Source organism: Crocodylus siamensis, chromosome 4, assembly GCF_052110815.1.
Source record: "Crocodylus siamensis isolate JL-2025a chromosome 4, ASM5211081v1, whole genome shotgun sequence".
Taxonomy (NCBI): Eukaryota; Metazoa; Chordata; order Crocodylia; family Crocodylidae; genus Crocodylus; species Crocodylus siamensis.
This window is the reverse complement of record NC_143398.1, coordinates 205,111,212-205,130,213: the sequence shown is the minus strand read 5'-3', so window position 1 is coordinate 205,130,213 and position 19,002 is coordinate 205,111,212. Positions and strand designations below refer to the sequence as shown.

The following is a 19,002-nucleotide window of genomic DNA, read 5'->3' as shown; positions in this document are numbered from 1 at the left end:
AAGTTTCCCTCATTCCATTGCCCTTTTCCCAATGCCAGTCAGTTTCCTTTTGCTTTTTTTTTTTTTTCTCTCCTGTCACTTGCCTTTTTCTTCCTTCTGTCAGGTTTACATGGGAATGCAGAGAGTTAGTGTATGATTTCTGTATCTGAAGTGCTTATGATGCCTGCTGTGAATGAATTTGCCTGGGACTTTGTGTTCCAAGTTAGTTTCACATTCAGTAAATACTCATTAGTTAGAGTTTATGTGGAGGAGAATGACAGCACTGTTCACTTCCCAGTAGCGATTTCCAGAATACTCTTCAGCTAGAAAAGTTGACTGGATTGTACCTGCTCATCGGACCTTTAAAGTCCCTTGCTTCCTGAAGGCTCGAGAACAACTGCTTTTATTATCCTGCATCAGCTAGTTTTTATGTATGTGTATGTTAAAAAGTGTCTTGTCATGTGGGTCAAGAAATGGGACTACCTTAACCTTTGGTTTTAAAAACTGAACATCTCTCTCAAACTCTTTTCAACTGCATCACTAATGAATAACTGAGAATTATGTATGCGCACACGCACATGCTAACACATATTATTATAGGAGCAGCAAATGATATTTCAGTGAGAAAATTGAGTTGCCACAATAAACTAGAATTGCCATATATGAAGTATTTTGGTCATAGGAAAAAAATTATCTAAAATCTTTCAGGAAACAGGAAAAATGTAATCCTTATCTATCTGAGTTCAATGTCCACTGATGGGTATATATTTTTTGTGCACCATGTCTATCGCACTTAATCTCTAGACAGTATTAGGTATGGAATTTCATGGAATCTTAGAAAAGTAGGGCTGAAAGGGACCTCAAAAGAACCCTCTGCTCAAGGGAGGATCTTCACAATTTAAGTCACCCTGTAGACTGTTTCTGAATAACAATGCATAAACTTACAGCAGAAAAATATGAAATGTGGTGCTGTGGGGTCCTTTGATTTTTTTTTTTTCTTTTTTGTTTAACAACTATAGTCTGATTTAATATAACAACAGAAAATCATGCGGGGAAGCACAGTAATAGTATATCAGTCTCATTCAGCTCCTTCGATCTATATCTGTTTTAGAAGAGCTGCACATAAAGTAAAGCCAATCATTTCTAGTCAGGGTTGCAACTGGATTTCCATTTAAAAGGAAGCTGCCAAAATAAGTTTATAAAATCCATGTGTTATGGCTGTTTCAGTATTGGTTAGATCCAATCTGGAAGTTGAACTTTATTACAAAATGCAAGGTGAACTGGACACAAGATTATTTAATTATGACATTCTATAAGAATGTGCTGAACCACTTTTGGGACTGCGCTGGCACTTGTTTGCTGCTTTGTACCCAAAAAAAGGTGACAAAAGAGAGCTAGGTCTACTGGAATTCCCTCAGCTCTTCCTCGGGTAGAAAATAGTAAAGCTTATGAAAGTGAAAGTAACAAGATCTGGTCCAGTTGCCTTATTGCTGTCTGTATTTTGCTGATACTCTACAATGTCTGAGGATTTCTTAAATCTAACTTCTTGGTATTGTTTTTGGTCAATGGCTCCTGTTTGCATAAATGACCCTTTCAGCAGATGACTTTTTAAAATCTCTTTTCCTTTTAAAATGGCCAAAGCTATTTTAAGCATTCCCTGTAGGTCCTCACAATTGGGAAGATGGACTGGTTGTCTTTAAGAATACCTTTCATCTAAACAACTCAGACTTTAAATGGTATAGATATTTCCCTCCCTCCGTGAAATAGTTTAAAAAGATAGCCGTGTCTGAGAGTGCACTGCTCTCTTGAAAATTAAGACAGGAATTGAAGAATACCATGTCCTTTTGACATCACAATAAACTCCAAGTGGACAATTATCCCAAACACTAGGGCTAAATTAAGACTTTACATTTTAGTCTGAAGGGCAGTACAATGCTTCCTTATGTCATACTGCATAGTACTGGCTCAGACAGAAAAGTGCTACCTTCTCAATCGTGACTTCCAGCTCTTGTTAGCCTGAAAGTCTTCCAACCAAGTTCTAGATTGACTAATCTCTCACTTTCTACATCCCAAGCCTAGCCCTACTTATCTTATAAAATATAACAAGATCTGAGCCAGAAATGTTGTAGTTGCAGGCATTTAGTGTGTTCGTAAGTTAGTGTGTTGTAAATAAAAATTGTTTGTGCAATTGTGCAGATGTCTCATGACCTTGGAGGTCCTTGTAGCATTTGAGAAATTGAATGTCTTGAAGAGATGCTGCTTTTTATCCAGCACCACAGAATAATTCAGGCAGGCCTTTTGTAGGAGATTTTTCACTTTTCTTAATAGAATGAGTAATTTCTAAAGGGTCTCATGAATAAATGTTTTGTCACATTTTTCATATTTTTATACCGTTTCCCTAAGGAAGCGAATTCAAAGAACATGAAAACAGTTGAGCAGAATGCCAGAGTGAGGAACATGCACATCAGATTTTGTGGTGTCAGCAAATTAGATCATACATGAAAGTTAATACCATGGATACCTCGGGGAGACTGGTTACCACGCTTAGATTTGTGTGAAGTAATCCAGGCAAGAACAGGCTTTAAATGAAAGGAATTCAGCTTGAAAGGTTGCTTGTTCATAATTTAAGTTTTCTGGGGCAGTGGAATAACAGTAGCTGCAGTCTTACTGTACAGTAAGAGTACAGACAAATTGTAAGCTAAAAACAATGGGGACTTACTACAGAGCATCTGATGTGCAGTTACTTTCCATATGCCTGTTTTTACCTCTACAGCAGAGCTAAATGGTGGGTGGTAGCTTAGCCCTGTTTCACTGAGGTGCTAGTTTCCACAGTTTCTCTTTCACTTACTGTGAGGTAGAAGCAGGCATGTAGACAATTAATACATCAGCTGTCTGTTCTCATCACCTGTTAACTTGTTGCAATTTATGAATGTCACAGCTAATCACTTCTCCTGGCTTAGCCTACGTTGCAAACTTTTCCTGGCGGAACTAAGGTGCATTCTGCAGCATCTGAGCTCAAAGCTTCTGTGCAGTAACAGAGGACTCCTTATCTATCTGAATAGTTATTCCACTTCTGTTAACCAGAGTAAAGCCGTTGCTGCCATGCAGCAGCCAGAAGGCATGTATAGACACTGCCATGTCTCATCAGTTGGCCCCTTCCTACAGTGCAGTACATGCTTTGGTAGTGGAGACTGCTGTCTCTTGCCAGAATCTCTGGTAGCAGAGCTAGGGATGTGTTGTCATAGCCTTAAAGACAATATTGCTGCATTAATGTCATACTCTTTGGAAATGTGTAATCTGTGAGAGACTCAGATTTGTAAAATGAAAATGTTACTTCTGCTCTTACACTTTTGACTGTTTAGTCTTTTTCTCGCTAGCATTTAATAATACTATGGAGAGGGCTTTCAGGTGCTGTTGTCAGACAAATGTCGTTATTACAATAGTATTCTTTAAAGAAATAGTTGATGTTTACATATACATATAGTTCTTGTACATGTCTTAAATATACACTGAAATACCAAGGGAAAATTTGATATGAAGACACCTTCAGCTTAACAAAAGGCACCTGTTTCACAGCTGATTTAACTCTGATTAACCTACTCTACAGCAACAGATTACTCAGACAACTGGAACTTCACTCCGTAGTCTTATTGCTAGGTGCAGCCTAATTTGCAGTGCTGCTTTTCTTTCCATCTCACCAAAATGCATCACAATTTTGATGTTAACTCAACATAAAAATTCAGTTCATTAAACCCAGTTTTTGCATTTGTTGACAAAGAATTTGTCACTTTTAAAGTGGCTGCTACTTTTGTGCAGTCCGTGTTGCTCATTTTATAACCTAAGATTCCCTGTCTGAAAAAACATGGTATTTTTTTAGCTTATTTAATGAATGTTCATTAATATATTGTGAAATACAGTTCTGCTTCCTGACTTCATGCTCCTGTGCAGTTCTGCTGAGATGCTAGCTGCTTTGTTTTCATCTTGTTTGGGAAGGAAACGTTTTATATCTTGAAACTAGAAATTCACATCAGGTGCGTTTTCAGCTTAGTCAACACTGAATGAGAGGAGGATGAGCTTGGAAACCTTCTCAAAAGCTTGGTCTAAGCTTGCTTCACAACAGCATTAAAAATGCATCTAGACTTTAAGTGAATACTTAATTTATTAAAAATTAAATTACCTTGAAAGCTAAAATTTCTAATCCTTCAATCCTTTAGCATATATTTGCTAGTACATCATTGTTACCACAGCCCTTGCAAACAGATACCGTAAATCTTAATAAAGTAGGGGGGAGTAGGAAAGGGTGGAGGAAGGGATTACACAAACTTGTGACCATTCTTGTCTGATGGACTCTAGTTGACTTTTTAGACCATAAATTTCTCTGGGCAGGAATTGCATCCGTTTCTTGCAGGCACATTGCTGTTGCATACCTTGACTTTTTTGTGTATATTGAAGTTCTTGCTGTTACTTAATGTAAAGTAATCACAATAGAAGTACAGCCCACATGACTTGTGTGTCTGTTTGCACATAAGTAAATCTAAATGTGAAATTAGATGTTCAGTATCATCAATAGTTATGTTACCTTAATTATGTATTCAAACTATTGTGGCTACACTGTATCCAGTGTTTGGATGCATCAGCCCATATAAGATGACCATACTGAGATTAATGTCAAGAAATTTGGATCTTTTGTATAATATACCTCATCTGTATTTGAAATGTTAAAAGGGAGGAGCAATCAGCTACATGATCTTGTCTGTAAAATATGTAGATTATGAGGTCACTCGGCACTAAAAGGCTGACCATCTGCATTTGACAGGAATTTGCCTCCTGTCATTGAAAATGGTACTTAGAATCGGTGTGATGTACCAAGGGGGGAGGGGTTGCAATTTCTAATTCATGACATTTTAAGCTAGAATAACCTCTCCTAGTCAGAATCCAAGACTTTAAATTTTAAGGTATTGATTATAGCAGCAAAATTGTTTAGGGAAAAAAAACCATATTTTATGTAACTAAATGTTAATGTACATCAGTTGCATACAGTTTGCCATTCTGTCACAGCTGCTAAATTAAATTAAAATTGAAAATCCATTGCTGTTCACACCACAGTGACTGGTTGTCAGAATTTCAGCTGTGTTTGAAGGAGAGATACTTTAGAATTGCTACAAGTTATACAGTTTTCAGATTAATAGTCCGTTGTACATGTGAATCCATCTAAAAAGGAGCAGTGTCTTTCTGTTTCTCCATGTGATTATTTTGCCCAAAAAAGCTTTCATTTTTTTAAGTAGCACAAAAGCTGTAATTGGCATGCTTTGTAAGGAAGTGTCAGTGTGCAAGAGAGTGGAGATCACTAAGAATTCTTTTACGCGTTCTTTCCCCTCTGCACCACCGCCTCCTCAGCAGGGTCACTGAGATCACTAGCTTTTCTTGAAATGGCCATTTTCACTGGCAGGTGCATTATACCCTGTATTTTCAGATTGTTTTTCCATTCTGAATGTTTGGCAGGTTGATTGCTCTGGCTGCATTGACGGAGAAAGGGCTGACAAATGCGGTTGGGCTGGCTGAAAAGACAGTGATTACTGTTTTCCTTTGTGGCTGATTGAGGCCCTTGAAAGGAAAGATTTTAACCTTCACCATTTGGTTCAAAAGTATGAGCATATATTGAAATCATTCATGCCATTTATCCTAGTTCTGTAAACTTGTCAGAACGTAAAAATCGCTCAATTTCAAGTAATGTAGGATTGGCATACGTCATTATCATTTTGATTAAGTTGGAGTTTGTATTATTGTGTGCATTATACAGTGTCACTTAAAGCTTTCTTTCCTGCAGGTACAGTTATATTTTTATTGCCTATACTATGGAGTGTAGAAAGATATTCAGACCCTCTCCAAACCTATCACTATGTGTGTGGTTTGGCAGCTGGTATGGCCTACAAGCTGTATTTTGTTTGCAGGGTAAAGGCTTGTCTGTAGACCTCCTGGAGTGCTGGTAATTGCACAGGCTTGCCTTTGGGGAAAGACATGATTGGAAGCAGTCAGGCAGAAAAATGTTGTGCCATCCCATTGCCACCTCATAGCAGAGAGAGACAATCCCAGCAGTACCATCTGGTTGTTGCTATCTAGTCAGCTGGCCTGGCTGCTGGGACCATGGGTTGGCAGCTGGTTCCCATCCCTTGACCACTCTTTATTTGTGTGTGTGTATTTTTTTTGTTAGATAACTTTGAACGTGGGTCAGGGAGATGACTGCAACAAACAAGTAGAGTCCCTGTTGAATACTGTCTCATTACTTGTGATGAAGCATGCTGTAGACTCCTGCTGTCATTCCCTTATAGACAGATGACATAGTTGTTTAACCAATAAAAATAGTCTTTTCAAAAACTTACCCTAGGAAACAGAGGAAGAAAAGGCAGGAAATGCATATTCTACAACACTAAGTAATTTAAAGTTATTTTCTGGTTTACAGTATTGAAGGGAGAAGCTGTAATAGTGCAGAAAGTGCTGTAAACCCTGTCAGGATTCCTGTATATTAAAATTTTGCGGTGTTCATTGCAATTAAGAAAAATACATTTTGCTTTAAAATTCTCATTGCCAGACATGATACAGATAATGAGACTTGCATTTAGAATGACAGAAAAAAATTGTAATCTCTCAGCTATTATCTTTAGCAAAATTTGCCTCTCAAAATAGCAACCTGAAAGCTAATGTGAGCCATCTTTGTGCCATGTGAAGATCCATTAGACACTGATGGTTTCAGATCACAAGTAAACAGCGGCTCTGTAGGCTATTTTAGACATTTGATTTTCTTTATTCTGCAGCATTAATGTGTCAGCATGTTACATAAAACTACGTGGCAGATGCAAGTTGTCTGGAATGATAAATGCTTCTAGGAGTTTAAGATTTCTGTTGTGAATGTTTTAAAATTTCTTGGGTATTTTTTTTTCATTTTACCCAGCTAAACAAATTAATGTGACCATGCACTAAATAGCGAAGTAGGCAATGTTCTGATTCATAATTCTTCACTTTAACCAAACATTATATTTTACAGAAATGTAATTATATTTGGTGAAATAGTTCATTTTGTACTGACTTATTTGAAAGTCTATAGAAAATGTTATGCCTTTTTAAGAACATTGATGATTTCACTGTACTGTTCCTCATCAGATGAGGAAGAAGAAGATGATGTTGTGATACCAAAACCATCAATTGAACCCGAAGAAGAAAAAACACTGAAAAAAGAGGAAGAGGAAGAAGGTACAACTCGCTCCAGGGCATGATTGATTTATTGTAATAAAAAAGAAGCTTTAATTAAATAGGCTGTCTCTTATCAGTTTAAGTTTGTTTACCATTTACTTACCTTTTAAATACAAAATATAACAACACTAAAATAGTCTAAAACATTGCATATGTGGATGTTATGAAAATATGTTTTTTACAACATTGTGAAGTATTTGGTTTTCCTATCTATGCATTTGTAAGAAGGAAAATAATCTGAAAAGTCAAAGAACTTGTTTTGTTTTCCAGTTGCACCTCATGAACTTACAGAAGAAGAAAAACAACAAATTTTGCACTCTGAAGAATTTTTAAGTTTCTTTGACCATTCTACAAGGATTGTAGAAAGAGCTCTTTCTGAGCAGATTAACATTTTCTTTGACTACAGTGGAAGAGACTTGGAAGACAAAGAAGGGTAATGGCTTGTTGAACATTTTCCTGAGTGTATTTATTATATTACTAACTGAATTTAGATAACTTCTTCAAACCTTGCAATTCCCTCTTCTTACAGAGAGATTCAAGCAGGTGCAAAACTGTCCTTAAATAGGCAGTTTTTTGATGAACGCTGGTCAAAGCATCGTGTTGTTAGTTGTTTGGACTGGTCGTCTCAGGTAAATTAATACTTACTTTTAGAAGTGATGCAAAAGTGATTTTTTGTGTGTGTATGTGTGTGCTCAAACTTTTTGCACCATTCGTATGTGGTGTTCCAGTTGTATTTCTTAGAATAGCACTGATACTGGTAGTTCCATGTGTGTCTGAAGGTACTAGTTCGTAGCTTGTTCATACCTCCTGCATTTTCATTAAAGTACAATGACAATGTATAAATGGAACTAAGTATGCTGAAGGCACTTAAACTGAACTGAGTATGTTAAAGACACTGCAGAGGTAAGTGTCAGCTCTGGGGGGAAAAAAGCATGTCTAAGTTTGTTTTAAACTGTGAAAACCAATAATTGTAACTGAAAAACACTGTGTCTTAGCTCTGTAGTTGGGGACAAACCTTTTAATGGTCACTAATTACAAATATTTCTGTCCCAATTTCATATATTATATGAGGCTTAAACTGGTTTGACTGGATTGAGAAAATATTCACTTACTCCAAATACCTCTTTTTTTCCCCCCTGCCTCTTCATTAACTTTTGTGACTAGTACCCAGAGTTGCTTGTAGCCTCTTATAACAACAACGAAGATGCTCCTCATGAGCCTGATGGGGTGGCTCTTGTTTGGAATATGAAATACAAAAAAACTACCCCGGAATACGTCTTTCACTGCCAGGTATGATGCAAGTTCCTGTTTCACCAGGCTAAAGATTTTATGTTGATGAATTTAGACAAGTGCCTTCTTTATAGTTGTCAACATGATGATTTCATTGGGCTGGCATGTACTTTTAACCACATGTATTTGCAAACAGATGTTGATGGATGTAGACTTCATTGCTTCAAAAAGATTCTGCTGACATCATTCAGAGTATTTAAACTTGTCTGCAAACCTATGTTTCTCATTCTAATTTAGTTAAACAACAAGAAAACATTTTCGTATTATGCCTGAAGTATAAGTAGCTTTTTTCATAAACTGTAACAGAGAATGTACAACTAGACCTTAGCCCACAAAGCAAAATGTGTATGGCCTAAGGAGATGGACCAAGATAGATAAGTAGAAACACATGCTTCATGTAGAAAACAGATGCGGATTTAAAAATGGATTAGTGAAAGGTAAAAATGTGCAAATCTTTCCTATTCAACTATGCCTGCAATAGCAGTTTTCTTTTCAACATGTCATAATCCTAAAATATAGTTTAGCAGAATTTAAACTAATGTATAATCTGATGTCGGATTACTGTCAAGACATAGCTGACAAAGGTAATTAATTATGATTTGCTGCTATAAATATAAAAGTTTTTCTGCTTTCTTTTTGACAAATGAGTAGAGAATGTCTCTTAATGGTGTTACAGTCTCTCATGTGTTACAAACTTCTGAGAGAAATACAAATCAACTACATGCATACAGGAGGAACAGTGAGTGGGAGCTTCACTTTCATTTAAAGTTAAAACCAGAAGCATGTCAAGTGTTTTAAGTAACCATTCTTATCAAGTTCCTGCGAAACTTTTAATAATTGCTTTCACCATCTTTTGCTGCTTTATCCAATATCAAATGTCTGAAGGGACAGTTCAGCTCTAGTAATGGTCAGGTTTTCTTGACTGTTCAACATGACTTTGTTACTTTGTGACTTTTCTTTTTCTTTGCAGTCTGCAGTGATGTCTGCTACATTTGCAAAATTTCACCCAAATCTGGTTGTTGGTGGCACATATTCAGGCCAAATTGTGCTATGGGATAATCGCAGCAATAAGAGAACCCCAGTACAAAGAACTCCACTTTCAGCTGCTGCTCACACGGTAGGAGAAAAAAGACATCTACAAGAACTACTTCCTGTTGAGGCATATCAATTCCTGGCTGTTGGACTGGGGTGGCATTTTAGTGCCTCTGTTTGCATTTAGCAATGCTGGCACTGAAAAATTTAAGATTCTTGCCTTTGTCGCTCTGTTGACAGTTTTATAGGTGCCAAGTCTAAACACCATTTAGTTTTTAGTTACCAAAAGGTATGGACATTCATTCAGACAGTACTTTTAGAGACAGCCCTAATGCCCTGAAAAACGTTAATCCACTGCGAAGTAAAAATTTGAAGTACTGCTGAATTTATGCTGGAGATTCCTTTTTCTGAGAAGGATTTTGTTGTACTCTTTCACTCTGTCTTTCCAATTTAGCATCCTGTATACTGTGTAAATGTGGTTGGGACTCAGAATGCTCACAACCTGATTAGCATCTCAACTGATGGAAAGATATGCTCATGGAGTCTGGATATGCTTTCCCAGCCACAGGTAGAGTAAACTTGGAAAAGTCTATGATACAGAGCTATAGAGGATATTTGCCACTTTTCTTTCTTTTTTTTTTTTTTTTTTCTTTTTTTTAAACTGCAGGTAATCTGTACCTTAATACTCAGTCTAACGTCTGTATACTTGGGGTAAATATTTTGTAAGACTTAACAGATTTAAAAAAATGTATAAGCATTTTCATAACACAGAAGTACAGTAATTGGTCTGGTAGTATTACCAGATAAATATTAGTAACTTTTTTTTAACTGTACTAAATCAAGTGTCATCTGTGGATCTTATAACATCTGTCTTCACCATGGATGCTAAAACTTGGTCCCATAAGCAATAGACACATATTTTAGATGGGCTAAAACAAGAATGGCTTGTGAGCATGCTGATGCTAAAAAAAAAAAAAAAAAAAAAAGTCAGTATTTCAAATAGTAAGTTTTGAATAGCAAGTTGTTGATAATCTTTCTCTACAGGATAGCATGGAGTTAATTCATAAGCAGTCCAAAGCTGTAGCTGTCACTTGCATGTCCTTCCCTGTTGGAGATGTCAACAATTTTGTGGTTGGAAGTGAAGAAGGCTCTGTGTACACAGCATGCCGCCATGGCAGGTGAATAATAATCCTTGTTACTAGTAATTAGGAGAAGAATCATGGTAAACTTTACATAGCAAAATCTTGTTTCTATGAATAGTCTGGGGATGTCTGTATGAATCCACCATTATCTTTCATAATGTTTTCAAATTTTGCCCTTTTAAGTTCAATTTGCCATTTCCCTCCTTTGGCTTGGTATGGCTTTTAAATGATGACAAACCGACTGAGTTCAGTTCTGTTCATTTGAATCGTAGCAGAATATCCCAAACTTTGTATCAGTTCTCTGGATAATTGTACAGTAGCATCACGCACAAATCTTAAATCGCTAGCATTTCTCCTGCTGTTCAATCTGTTTTGAAATTGTCTGGCTGTATCTTATCAATTGCTTTCTTAAATAAAATTGAGTGTCCAGTTTTCATCTCAAATACACATTGCTATTGCTGCACATCTCTGTGGCTTAAATAGCCAAAATTGTACCGCTTCTGTGTAACATTTTTTCCTTTCCCCTGATTTGGGGAGACTATTGGGGTGTATTGTCGTTATCAAAAACTAAACTTTGCTTCTGCAATGTGCATGTAACTTCTCTTTTAAGCCAGCAGGTGTTTGAATGCTTATGCCCAAAGACTGCATTTTGTTCTTAATATCATCCAAATATTTAGCTAGTGCTTGAAGAGCTTGTATAGTTAGATCTGGGTGGGCTAATGCCTACCAAATGTTATGCTGATCTCAGCAGTATTTTTGCATGCAACTTTTTTCAAAACCCATTTCTATTGTTTTTGAGAATTACTGATCTATGGGGTAATATTTAAGCCCATGTTATGTTGAAAAGTAAACTTTAGGTGAGAACCTCCAATAGAAAGTCCTAAATAACCCCCTTGCCATGTATTCAGCTTTCTCTGTCTGCAAAATATAGCTTCAGAAGAAATTTACCTTAACTTATTTTAAAACAGCAAAGCTGGAATCAGTGAGATGTTTGAAGGACACCAAGGACCAATCACAGGCATCCATTGCCATACAGCAGTTGGACCTGTTGACTTCTCTCATCTCTTTGTCACCTCATCTTTTGACTGGACAGTAAAGCTTTGGACAACTAAGGTATCCATATAGATATGTTTAACAGATTTTTTTCTTTTGTATACTTTGACACAAGGTGGTGCTATAATGTAAGGTATGTAAGTTGTCAAATGGTTGAGAGAGACTTGTTTGTTAAATTTATGTGACTTAGCTCTCTTTCAGTCACCTACAAATAGGGAACATTTGTGGATTTGGGGGGAACCTAGCCTATTTTTGCCTAATTGATATCTAAGTGTGACTTCACTTTATAGAGTCTGTCTGTTTCTGGTCTATTTTGTTCATTCTTTTCACTTTGCAAGTGACTTGGGAAGAACAGTGTAACAAAGTAGTCTGGGGCAGAGAGTTGTCAGAACATCCAGCCATGGCTCCAGAGGGTGCATGTAGAAGCCTTACTCTGGACTCATTCCAAAAGCTGCGCGCAGTTGACCCAACTGTACCAGGTCATTCAGGTTGGGGAATCAAAGACCACTGGACACGATACTAGCCACACAGTTCTTTTGTTGCCCTTGGCCATAAACGCTGGCATGCCTTGAGCATACTAGCTCAATATGCTTGGTTCAGGTGGACCTTTGACTTTCCTCTCTTTTTATGAGTACATTAATTCAGGTGGCCACTTGAGATCCCATCATTGCTCTAGTCCATTTTGCCATAGGTTTTAGAAAAATAAAAACAGTGCTGTTCTGTCAGTGAGCCTAAATTGACTTGTCCTTCCATCACTATCTTGGCTATCCTGGGGAACATGAAGATGAAACCAAAACCATGCTAGGGTCTCCTATAGGTAACTCCCATGCAAAATACTACTGTTTACCAATTGGTAAATTCTGTTTTAGAGATGTTAACTACTGTTCACAGGCTCTCTTGAGCTATTGGCCTCCTGTTGAAGCTGTTAAAAATAGCAGGTTATACAAGTGCAGTAAAATCCATCAAAAGAGATGGTTCTCAGTTACGCAGGCTCTCTTGTGCTCTCTGTAGCAGCACTTTTTTTTTAAGCACTGATTTTGTTTTTCAATTTTGGGATTGCTGCCATTGGCAAATACGTCTCATCATCCCACCCACTGTCAAAAGATTTTGGTTTTAGAATCTCTGAATGCATAAAGTTATCTTATACAATTTTCTTTCAGAATAATAAGCCTCTCTACTCATTTGAGGACAACTCAGACTATGTGTATGATGTTATGTGGTCTCCTACTCACCCTGCCCTGTTTGCTTGTGTGGATGGAATGGGAAGGCTTGATCTGTGGAATCTCAACAATGATACTGAGGTGAGGCAAGATTTAAGTTAATTCTCAAACCAAACAAGAACATAATGTTTTTAGACTTCCTCAAAAATATCTGGCTAACAATGTTGCGTCTTGGCTGCTACATGTGTCTCTATAGAGCTGCAGAATATTACTTAAGATACCTTTAATAAAATAAAGTGGAGTGTTGCAGATTTCATAGTCAATACCTGTCCCAGAAACCAATGGCACTTGCATTTATATTTCTGTTGCATAGAGCTGTCTATTAAAGGGTTCCTCTCTGATTAGTGGAGACTTATGAAGGACATTGCTGAATGGAGGCTTTCTACATGGCATTGACATACTTGCCAATATAAAGGGCCTGTGTTCTGTTGTCTGAAATCTTTTGAGAGAATTTGACATGTTTTTAAATAATGCCGTTTTCCTAAGAGTGTTGTGTATTTGCACAGATCTTCAGGAGATTTGGGGCTGGTTTGCAGCACTGAGTTTTCTAAATGTGTGGATGAAGGCTGCTCAGAGTAGTATATTCTGCGAGACAGTGACTTCTTAATGCAGATTTCTGAGGAATGCACAAGAGAGATGTGTAGCAGGGGGGAAAGCTATATTCCCATCCCTGCAAAATTCTCCATGCATTGTATTGCACAGTGAGGGAAATGCTCATTAAATCTTCAGCACTAATCCATTTAATTTTTTGAACATGTTCTCTGACAGAATGAACTAGCACGTGGAAGAATATTCCAGCCAGTATTCTAAATAGGCAGAAATTATAACATATAAACTCTGGAAATCTGGAGCTATAGATTATTATAGCTCAGGACTAGAGCTTCATCTGGAAATACTGATGAAATTCTAACAATGTGTATGAACCATTTTAATAGGTGCCAACTGCAAGCATTACTGTGGAGGGGAATCCTGCACTTAATCGTGTTAGATGGACACATTCTGGGCGAGAGATTGCTGTTGGTGATTCAGAAGGACAGATAGTCATATATGATGTGGGAGAGGTATGTAACTTGGATTTCTCTACAGTTTTCTCAATTCTGTTGTTACTGTTTGTTTGTTATATTTGGTTAATATTCATGCCAGGAATAATGTCCGGGTCCTTCATTTTAAAGCCCAGAATTAATTCTGAAGTAATATTTCCACTTCAGTTAAGCTTCCTGGAGTATTAAAAACTTTTTGTTCTGATCTATCACAGTCATGCAGCTGAAGGTAAAACTATGTCATTTGGGAGTACCTGAAATGAGATCTAATAATTACTGATTCAGTACAGCCTGAATGCAACCCCTACTGCAGCATAGAGGGGAGCAGTTGGATTTCATCTCCTTTGCACTTGTCCCAAAGTTAGTTGTTACCACAGTTCAAATAAGTCTAGGAATGTAAATTGTGAACAGAGGCTTTTGCAGATCAGTTCCTAATGTTGTACTGACAAACAGGTGTAACATGCAAACAATGTACCCACGGCAATCCTCTCTCTCTTGCTCCCTCCCTCACCAGTCCTGTACGTTGACTTCCCTTGTACGCAGCTCAGACGAGCAGTCTTGTGGGCAGTGTGTGTCACAGAGTGCAAAGTATTCTGGTATGCTGGGAGTTGTGGTTATGCAGAATGGCAGTGGAACTTGCTGCTGCTGAAACCTTCACCCTATTCTTTTGCCACTGAAGCTCATGTCAAGCGCAAAAAAAGGCTGATTTCGGCAGCAAAAAATTGGGTCAAGTCTGCCTCCCTGTCCCTTCCCAATAGCAGCAAACTCCACCGGTGCTCTACAGGACTATGATTTCAGGAATGCCCTGCACTCTTGTAATGCATACTGTCTGCATCACTGCTCCCTGCAGCCAGAAAGCGCAGGCAGAGCAGGGTGTGGAAGGCTGAGGTGTGTGTGCGCCATTCCATGCCCCCCCAACCCCTCCCCCAGTCCTTCTGGTTCCCCTCCCCTTCGGCAGCATCTGGGGCATGTGCCTCACTTACCTGCCCCACGTTACACTACTGGTGATTAAGATACCTACCCAGTGTGCCAGGGAAAAACTAGATGTGGACAGTGAGCTTCTTAATGGGTGCTATTACCTCTCCAGATGGAAGGATGCTTGCCCAGGCAGATGTTTTCTACTTTAAACGTAAGACTTGACCATTCCCTTGGCATTCTTATCAAGCACTGACTTTATTAATGTAAAGAGTATTAAGTCATGATGAGTTTCTGGACAGTGCATACAAATTATATTCGTTAGCATGACTTTATTCAAGAGATCTTTAAAATGTAATTGGTTATATCAACACTTGCAGTTCACAAACGATATTAGTGGATGGATTTAAAATGAGCCTGATTCTATTCTGTTTGTACTTACCTGAGGATACAAATTTCATATTTTTCCACAGCAAATTGCTGTCCCTCGCAGCGATGAATGGACTCGTTTTGGTCGGACATTAGCAGAAATAAATGCGAATAGAGCTGATGCAGAAGAAGAAGCTGCAACTCGCATACCTGCATAAATCTTTCTTTCAAAACAGGCAGCACCCGTGGATTTGGGAATGATTATAAGTGTTAAGACTAAAGATGTGGTTGTCCAAATGATGATGACCTTGGGAGGGAGATGTGGGCTAAACTGGATGTTGAAAATGTATCAAGATCACTGAAAAGTAAATCTTGCAATGTCACTTTTTTATATATAATTACAAGCACACTCTTGGATTTGTAACTTTTAATAGAGTTGACCTCAACTTTGCAAGGGTGTACTTTGCTGAAACACTAACACAGGTGTTAGACTGTTTGACTTTTCCAAGTTTACACCAGTATAGTTAAATCTGGAAAGTAGACCACCTGAGTTCTATTTCTAAATCAGACCTCCTGTATGACACTGGCTAATACTCATTCACTAGTTTAATCTCTGAAGGATTATAATTGTTAGGCAATTAGAACTACCCATGGAAATGCATGCATTTGTTCAAAGTAACCTTTTATCCTATTTCTTTCTTACATATAATGGGCTCCAGGCTCTGGTAGTGGGTTATATAAATGAATGAAAGACTTCATCTGTAATCACTTACGCTTATTTGACAATAGAGCTTGTCTTTATAGAGTACTACATACATAATACTGTGTCTGGGGCTCTTCTGTTTGTTTTTTGTTTTGAATAAGTGCAGTAAAGGGGAAATGGCTTTATAAATAAATGCTACCTGAGCTTTTATCCTCAGCTCAGTCCTATGGTATGTCTCCCTTCTTTGTCTGCATCCAAACAAAGATGTTACTAATCCACTAAGAGCTGCTTATTTACACTGAAAACAAAGTTTTCCACCTCTTACTTCCAAGACGCGATTGAGAGTACCAAAAGGAAGGATTCCTCGCCTCTTCAGTACTGTAATAGCTAGACTCTAGCCTCTTAGTTGCAGCTTGTACAGCTATAGAATGCAGTATTAGAATATTCCATGAGGTTAGCTATTAAGTGAGCAAAGAATTTAGGAATTTGTCCTTGCTTGCTGTCTTGGGCAGGAATTTTTCAGGAGTAGCAGCAGGACCATTGAATTCCTGTTGCCCAGATGTAAAGTTGATGTCAGAAACCTTATTGTAATGTGTAAAGCTGAATGGAATTACCTGTAGTAAAAACTGTACTCCATGGTAAACTAAAAATAAAACGGCTAAGCAACCAGAAGTAGTAAAAAGAAAAACACTCCATTTTCTGCCAAGCAACCTATACTGGGGAAGAGATGTGGCCCTGTCTTGGGTCAGCATTTATCCAAAAAAATTTACAGCCAGCTTCTGTCACAAGAAGGGTTTCTCCTAAAGTCTTCTTTGCTCCAGCTCAGTTTCCACAGGCCTCTTTATACATCAGAGTGGATTACAGGAGGGGTCCAGCTCCAAGTCCTTTCTGGGTGACTGTGTTGCTCCCATTGAGCTTCTCAGATGGAAACTGCCTACAAAGGCTGCCAGTTTTCTGTAGCAACATACCAGTCTGCTTTCAGCTATATTTCCCTTGCCTCCCTCATAGTAAGAGAGACCGTTTTACCTTCTAAGGAGGCCTTTCCATTCTTGAATCAACGCTGATTAACTAGAGCTGTCTGTTCCAATAAAGTGTCTGTTTCCCCTCTCTCCAAGACCAAGCTGCTGCTTTGTGCCCTGCTTGTGCATGTGGACAGTACTGTTGAGAAGGAGCTATACACATTCTTCTGTTACCTCAGTCTGTTTAAGTTAGCAAGAATCCTAATTTAATATAGTTCCTGCCAGACAAGTATTCAGTCCCACAGAGATTTTCCAGCCATCTTAGAACACTACTATTTTATGCTATCACTAGGCCAGGGATGGGGGGGGTGTCAGAATTCATCAAATTAAGTGTCAGAAACGGGCAACGCTACATTATTGTTATTTGTCTTCTGCTTTGGGTTCCATTGTCTTCCCATCTAAAGTAAGAGAGAAACAACTATAAGTTGCTAAGAGCTTTAAGAGAAGAGTGTGGCCAGCCAGATATATGAAAATCAATCCCACTCATTCTGGGAGCAGTCCTACCAAGGATGAAAGGGACAGGTTCTTATATTTCAAGAGCACTGGACACTTATTGCCTTACTATCAAGTCTAGTAGTAATCTCAGGGTTCCTTACATGGAATAAAGAAAAAAACACTCCTACCTAAAGTTGCACGCTTTTTCTGGACTCAACATGGCAGTTTATGATTCTTAACTGTTTATAAGAAGCCTGTCCACTTAAGCTTGGCATTGTGTAGGCCTGTTGATCTTCCTGTTTCTCTTTCTGCTTTCCTTTAAATTAACATTGCATCTCTGTCTGTTAGCAGTAGGTAGCTGTGATGCAACACAACATGCTTTGTCCAAAGCACTCAGTACGCAGTTGTTGCCACGTCCAAGCTAGATATAACACAGTCCTAAGGTGCAGAATCCTCTGAGGAGAAAAACAGCTTGCTGAGTTCGTTACTGAGGTTGGATACTTGTTGGCTTCTGAATTCAAAACTTCCAAGAGATATGAAATGGTAACCAATCTATGCTCTTCATATTTGACTTCCTTCTCCAAAGTTTTCTCAAACCTAGCTTGAAACCTTGCATGCCATTCTAGAATTGCTTGTCTATTGAAGATAACATGCTAGTAGCAATTATTTTTCTTTGCAAGCAGACTGGAGCGGCTTCCAACACAAGCTGTTGCCAAAAACAATAGAAAAGTAGTGTTCGCTTCTAATGCGACAGCTCGCCACCATCCTCTCTCATCCAAGATCAGAGAAACAGTAGGATATTATGGGGACTACAACTGTTGAATCATAATGCGATTCTGATTGTAATGAATCCTGAAGTTACGTGATTTGGGAAGAAGAAAGGAGGAATGTAACCTTGCAAATGCCATTGAGGGCTTAATTATTTAATCTAGTTGTCATTTCCCACAATACAAAGGTAAAAACTTGGATAAAAATTAAGATGCTAAAAGGTAAATGTATAAAATGTAGTATTTTTCATCTCCAGCTTGATGTAGGAAATTATGAAATTCATAGTCAAGTAAAATGACTAATAGTACACACAAGTGGAGTGGTAGTCATATCTATGCTACTACTCTCAGCCTTGGAGCTTCAACAGTTATAATCACAAATTCAAATTTACTTAATGATTATTTTTAAAATATCAAGGGCAGCAAAGTTACTTTCCTGTCTTGAAGTGTCTTTTCTAGGAGTTTCAGTTCAAGATTCAGACTAGTGGCACATTATATGTGTACACATGCACAGGATAGCTGGAGTTCGTATTTTTTATGGAAACCAATGCTGCTGTTGTGTTCATAGAGTTCTCTTGTATTTGTGAGATGTGCAGTCACAGAAATTAAAGCACTTTTTTTGTGTGTTCATTCAAGGTGCACAGAGCTGGAACAGCAGCACTGGCCAATTTTACAGCAGTTGACAGAAAATCATAGTGGCTCAAGTTTAGGTTTGTAGGGCCCTCTCCCCCAAAATCAACAGAACTGAACCTGTCCCACCCTGTAAGAGGGAGACTCCAGATGAGTTGTT

At 38.1% G+C, this 19,002-nt stretch overlaps 1 protein-coding gene across 3 annotated transcripts in view; it reads left to right on the top strand.

Annotated features, from left to right (window-relative positions):
• The window catches only part of DYNC1I2 (dynein cytoplasmic 1 intermediate chain 2), a 35,952-nt gene extending 19,745 nt beyond the window's left edge, over nucleotides 1-16,207 (top strand). For all 3 annotated transcript variants that reach the window (XM_090045476.1, XM_090045477.1, XM_090045478.1), the window contains 11 exons: nucleotides 7,138-7,227; nucleotides 7,498-7,660; nucleotides 7,757-7,856; nucleotides 8,392-8,517; nucleotides 9,488-9,634; nucleotides 10,004-10,117; nucleotides 10,594-10,727; nucleotides 11,660-11,804; nucleotides 12,905-13,045; nucleotides 13,900-14,025; nucleotides 15,393-16,207. In XM_090045476.1, the coding sequence (XP_089901602.1) occupies nucleotides 7,138-7,227; nucleotides 7,498-7,660; nucleotides 7,757-7,856; nucleotides 8,392-8,517; nucleotides 9,488-9,634; nucleotides 10,004-10,117; nucleotides 10,594-10,727; nucleotides 11,660-11,804; nucleotides 12,905-13,045; nucleotides 13,900-14,025; nucleotides 15,393-15,506 (1,400 nt within the window). In that variant the 3' untranslated portion in view covers nucleotides 15,507-16,207. The remainder of the gene's footprint in view (nucleotides 1-7,137; nucleotides 7,228-7,497; nucleotides 7,661-7,756; nucleotides 7,857-8,391; nucleotides 8,518-9,487; nucleotides 9,635-10,003; nucleotides 10,118-10,593; nucleotides 10,728-11,659; nucleotides 11,805-12,904; nucleotides 13,046-13,899; nucleotides 14,026-15,392) is intronic.
• The last annotated feature ends 2,795 nt before the right edge of the window (nucleotides 16,208-19,002 follow it).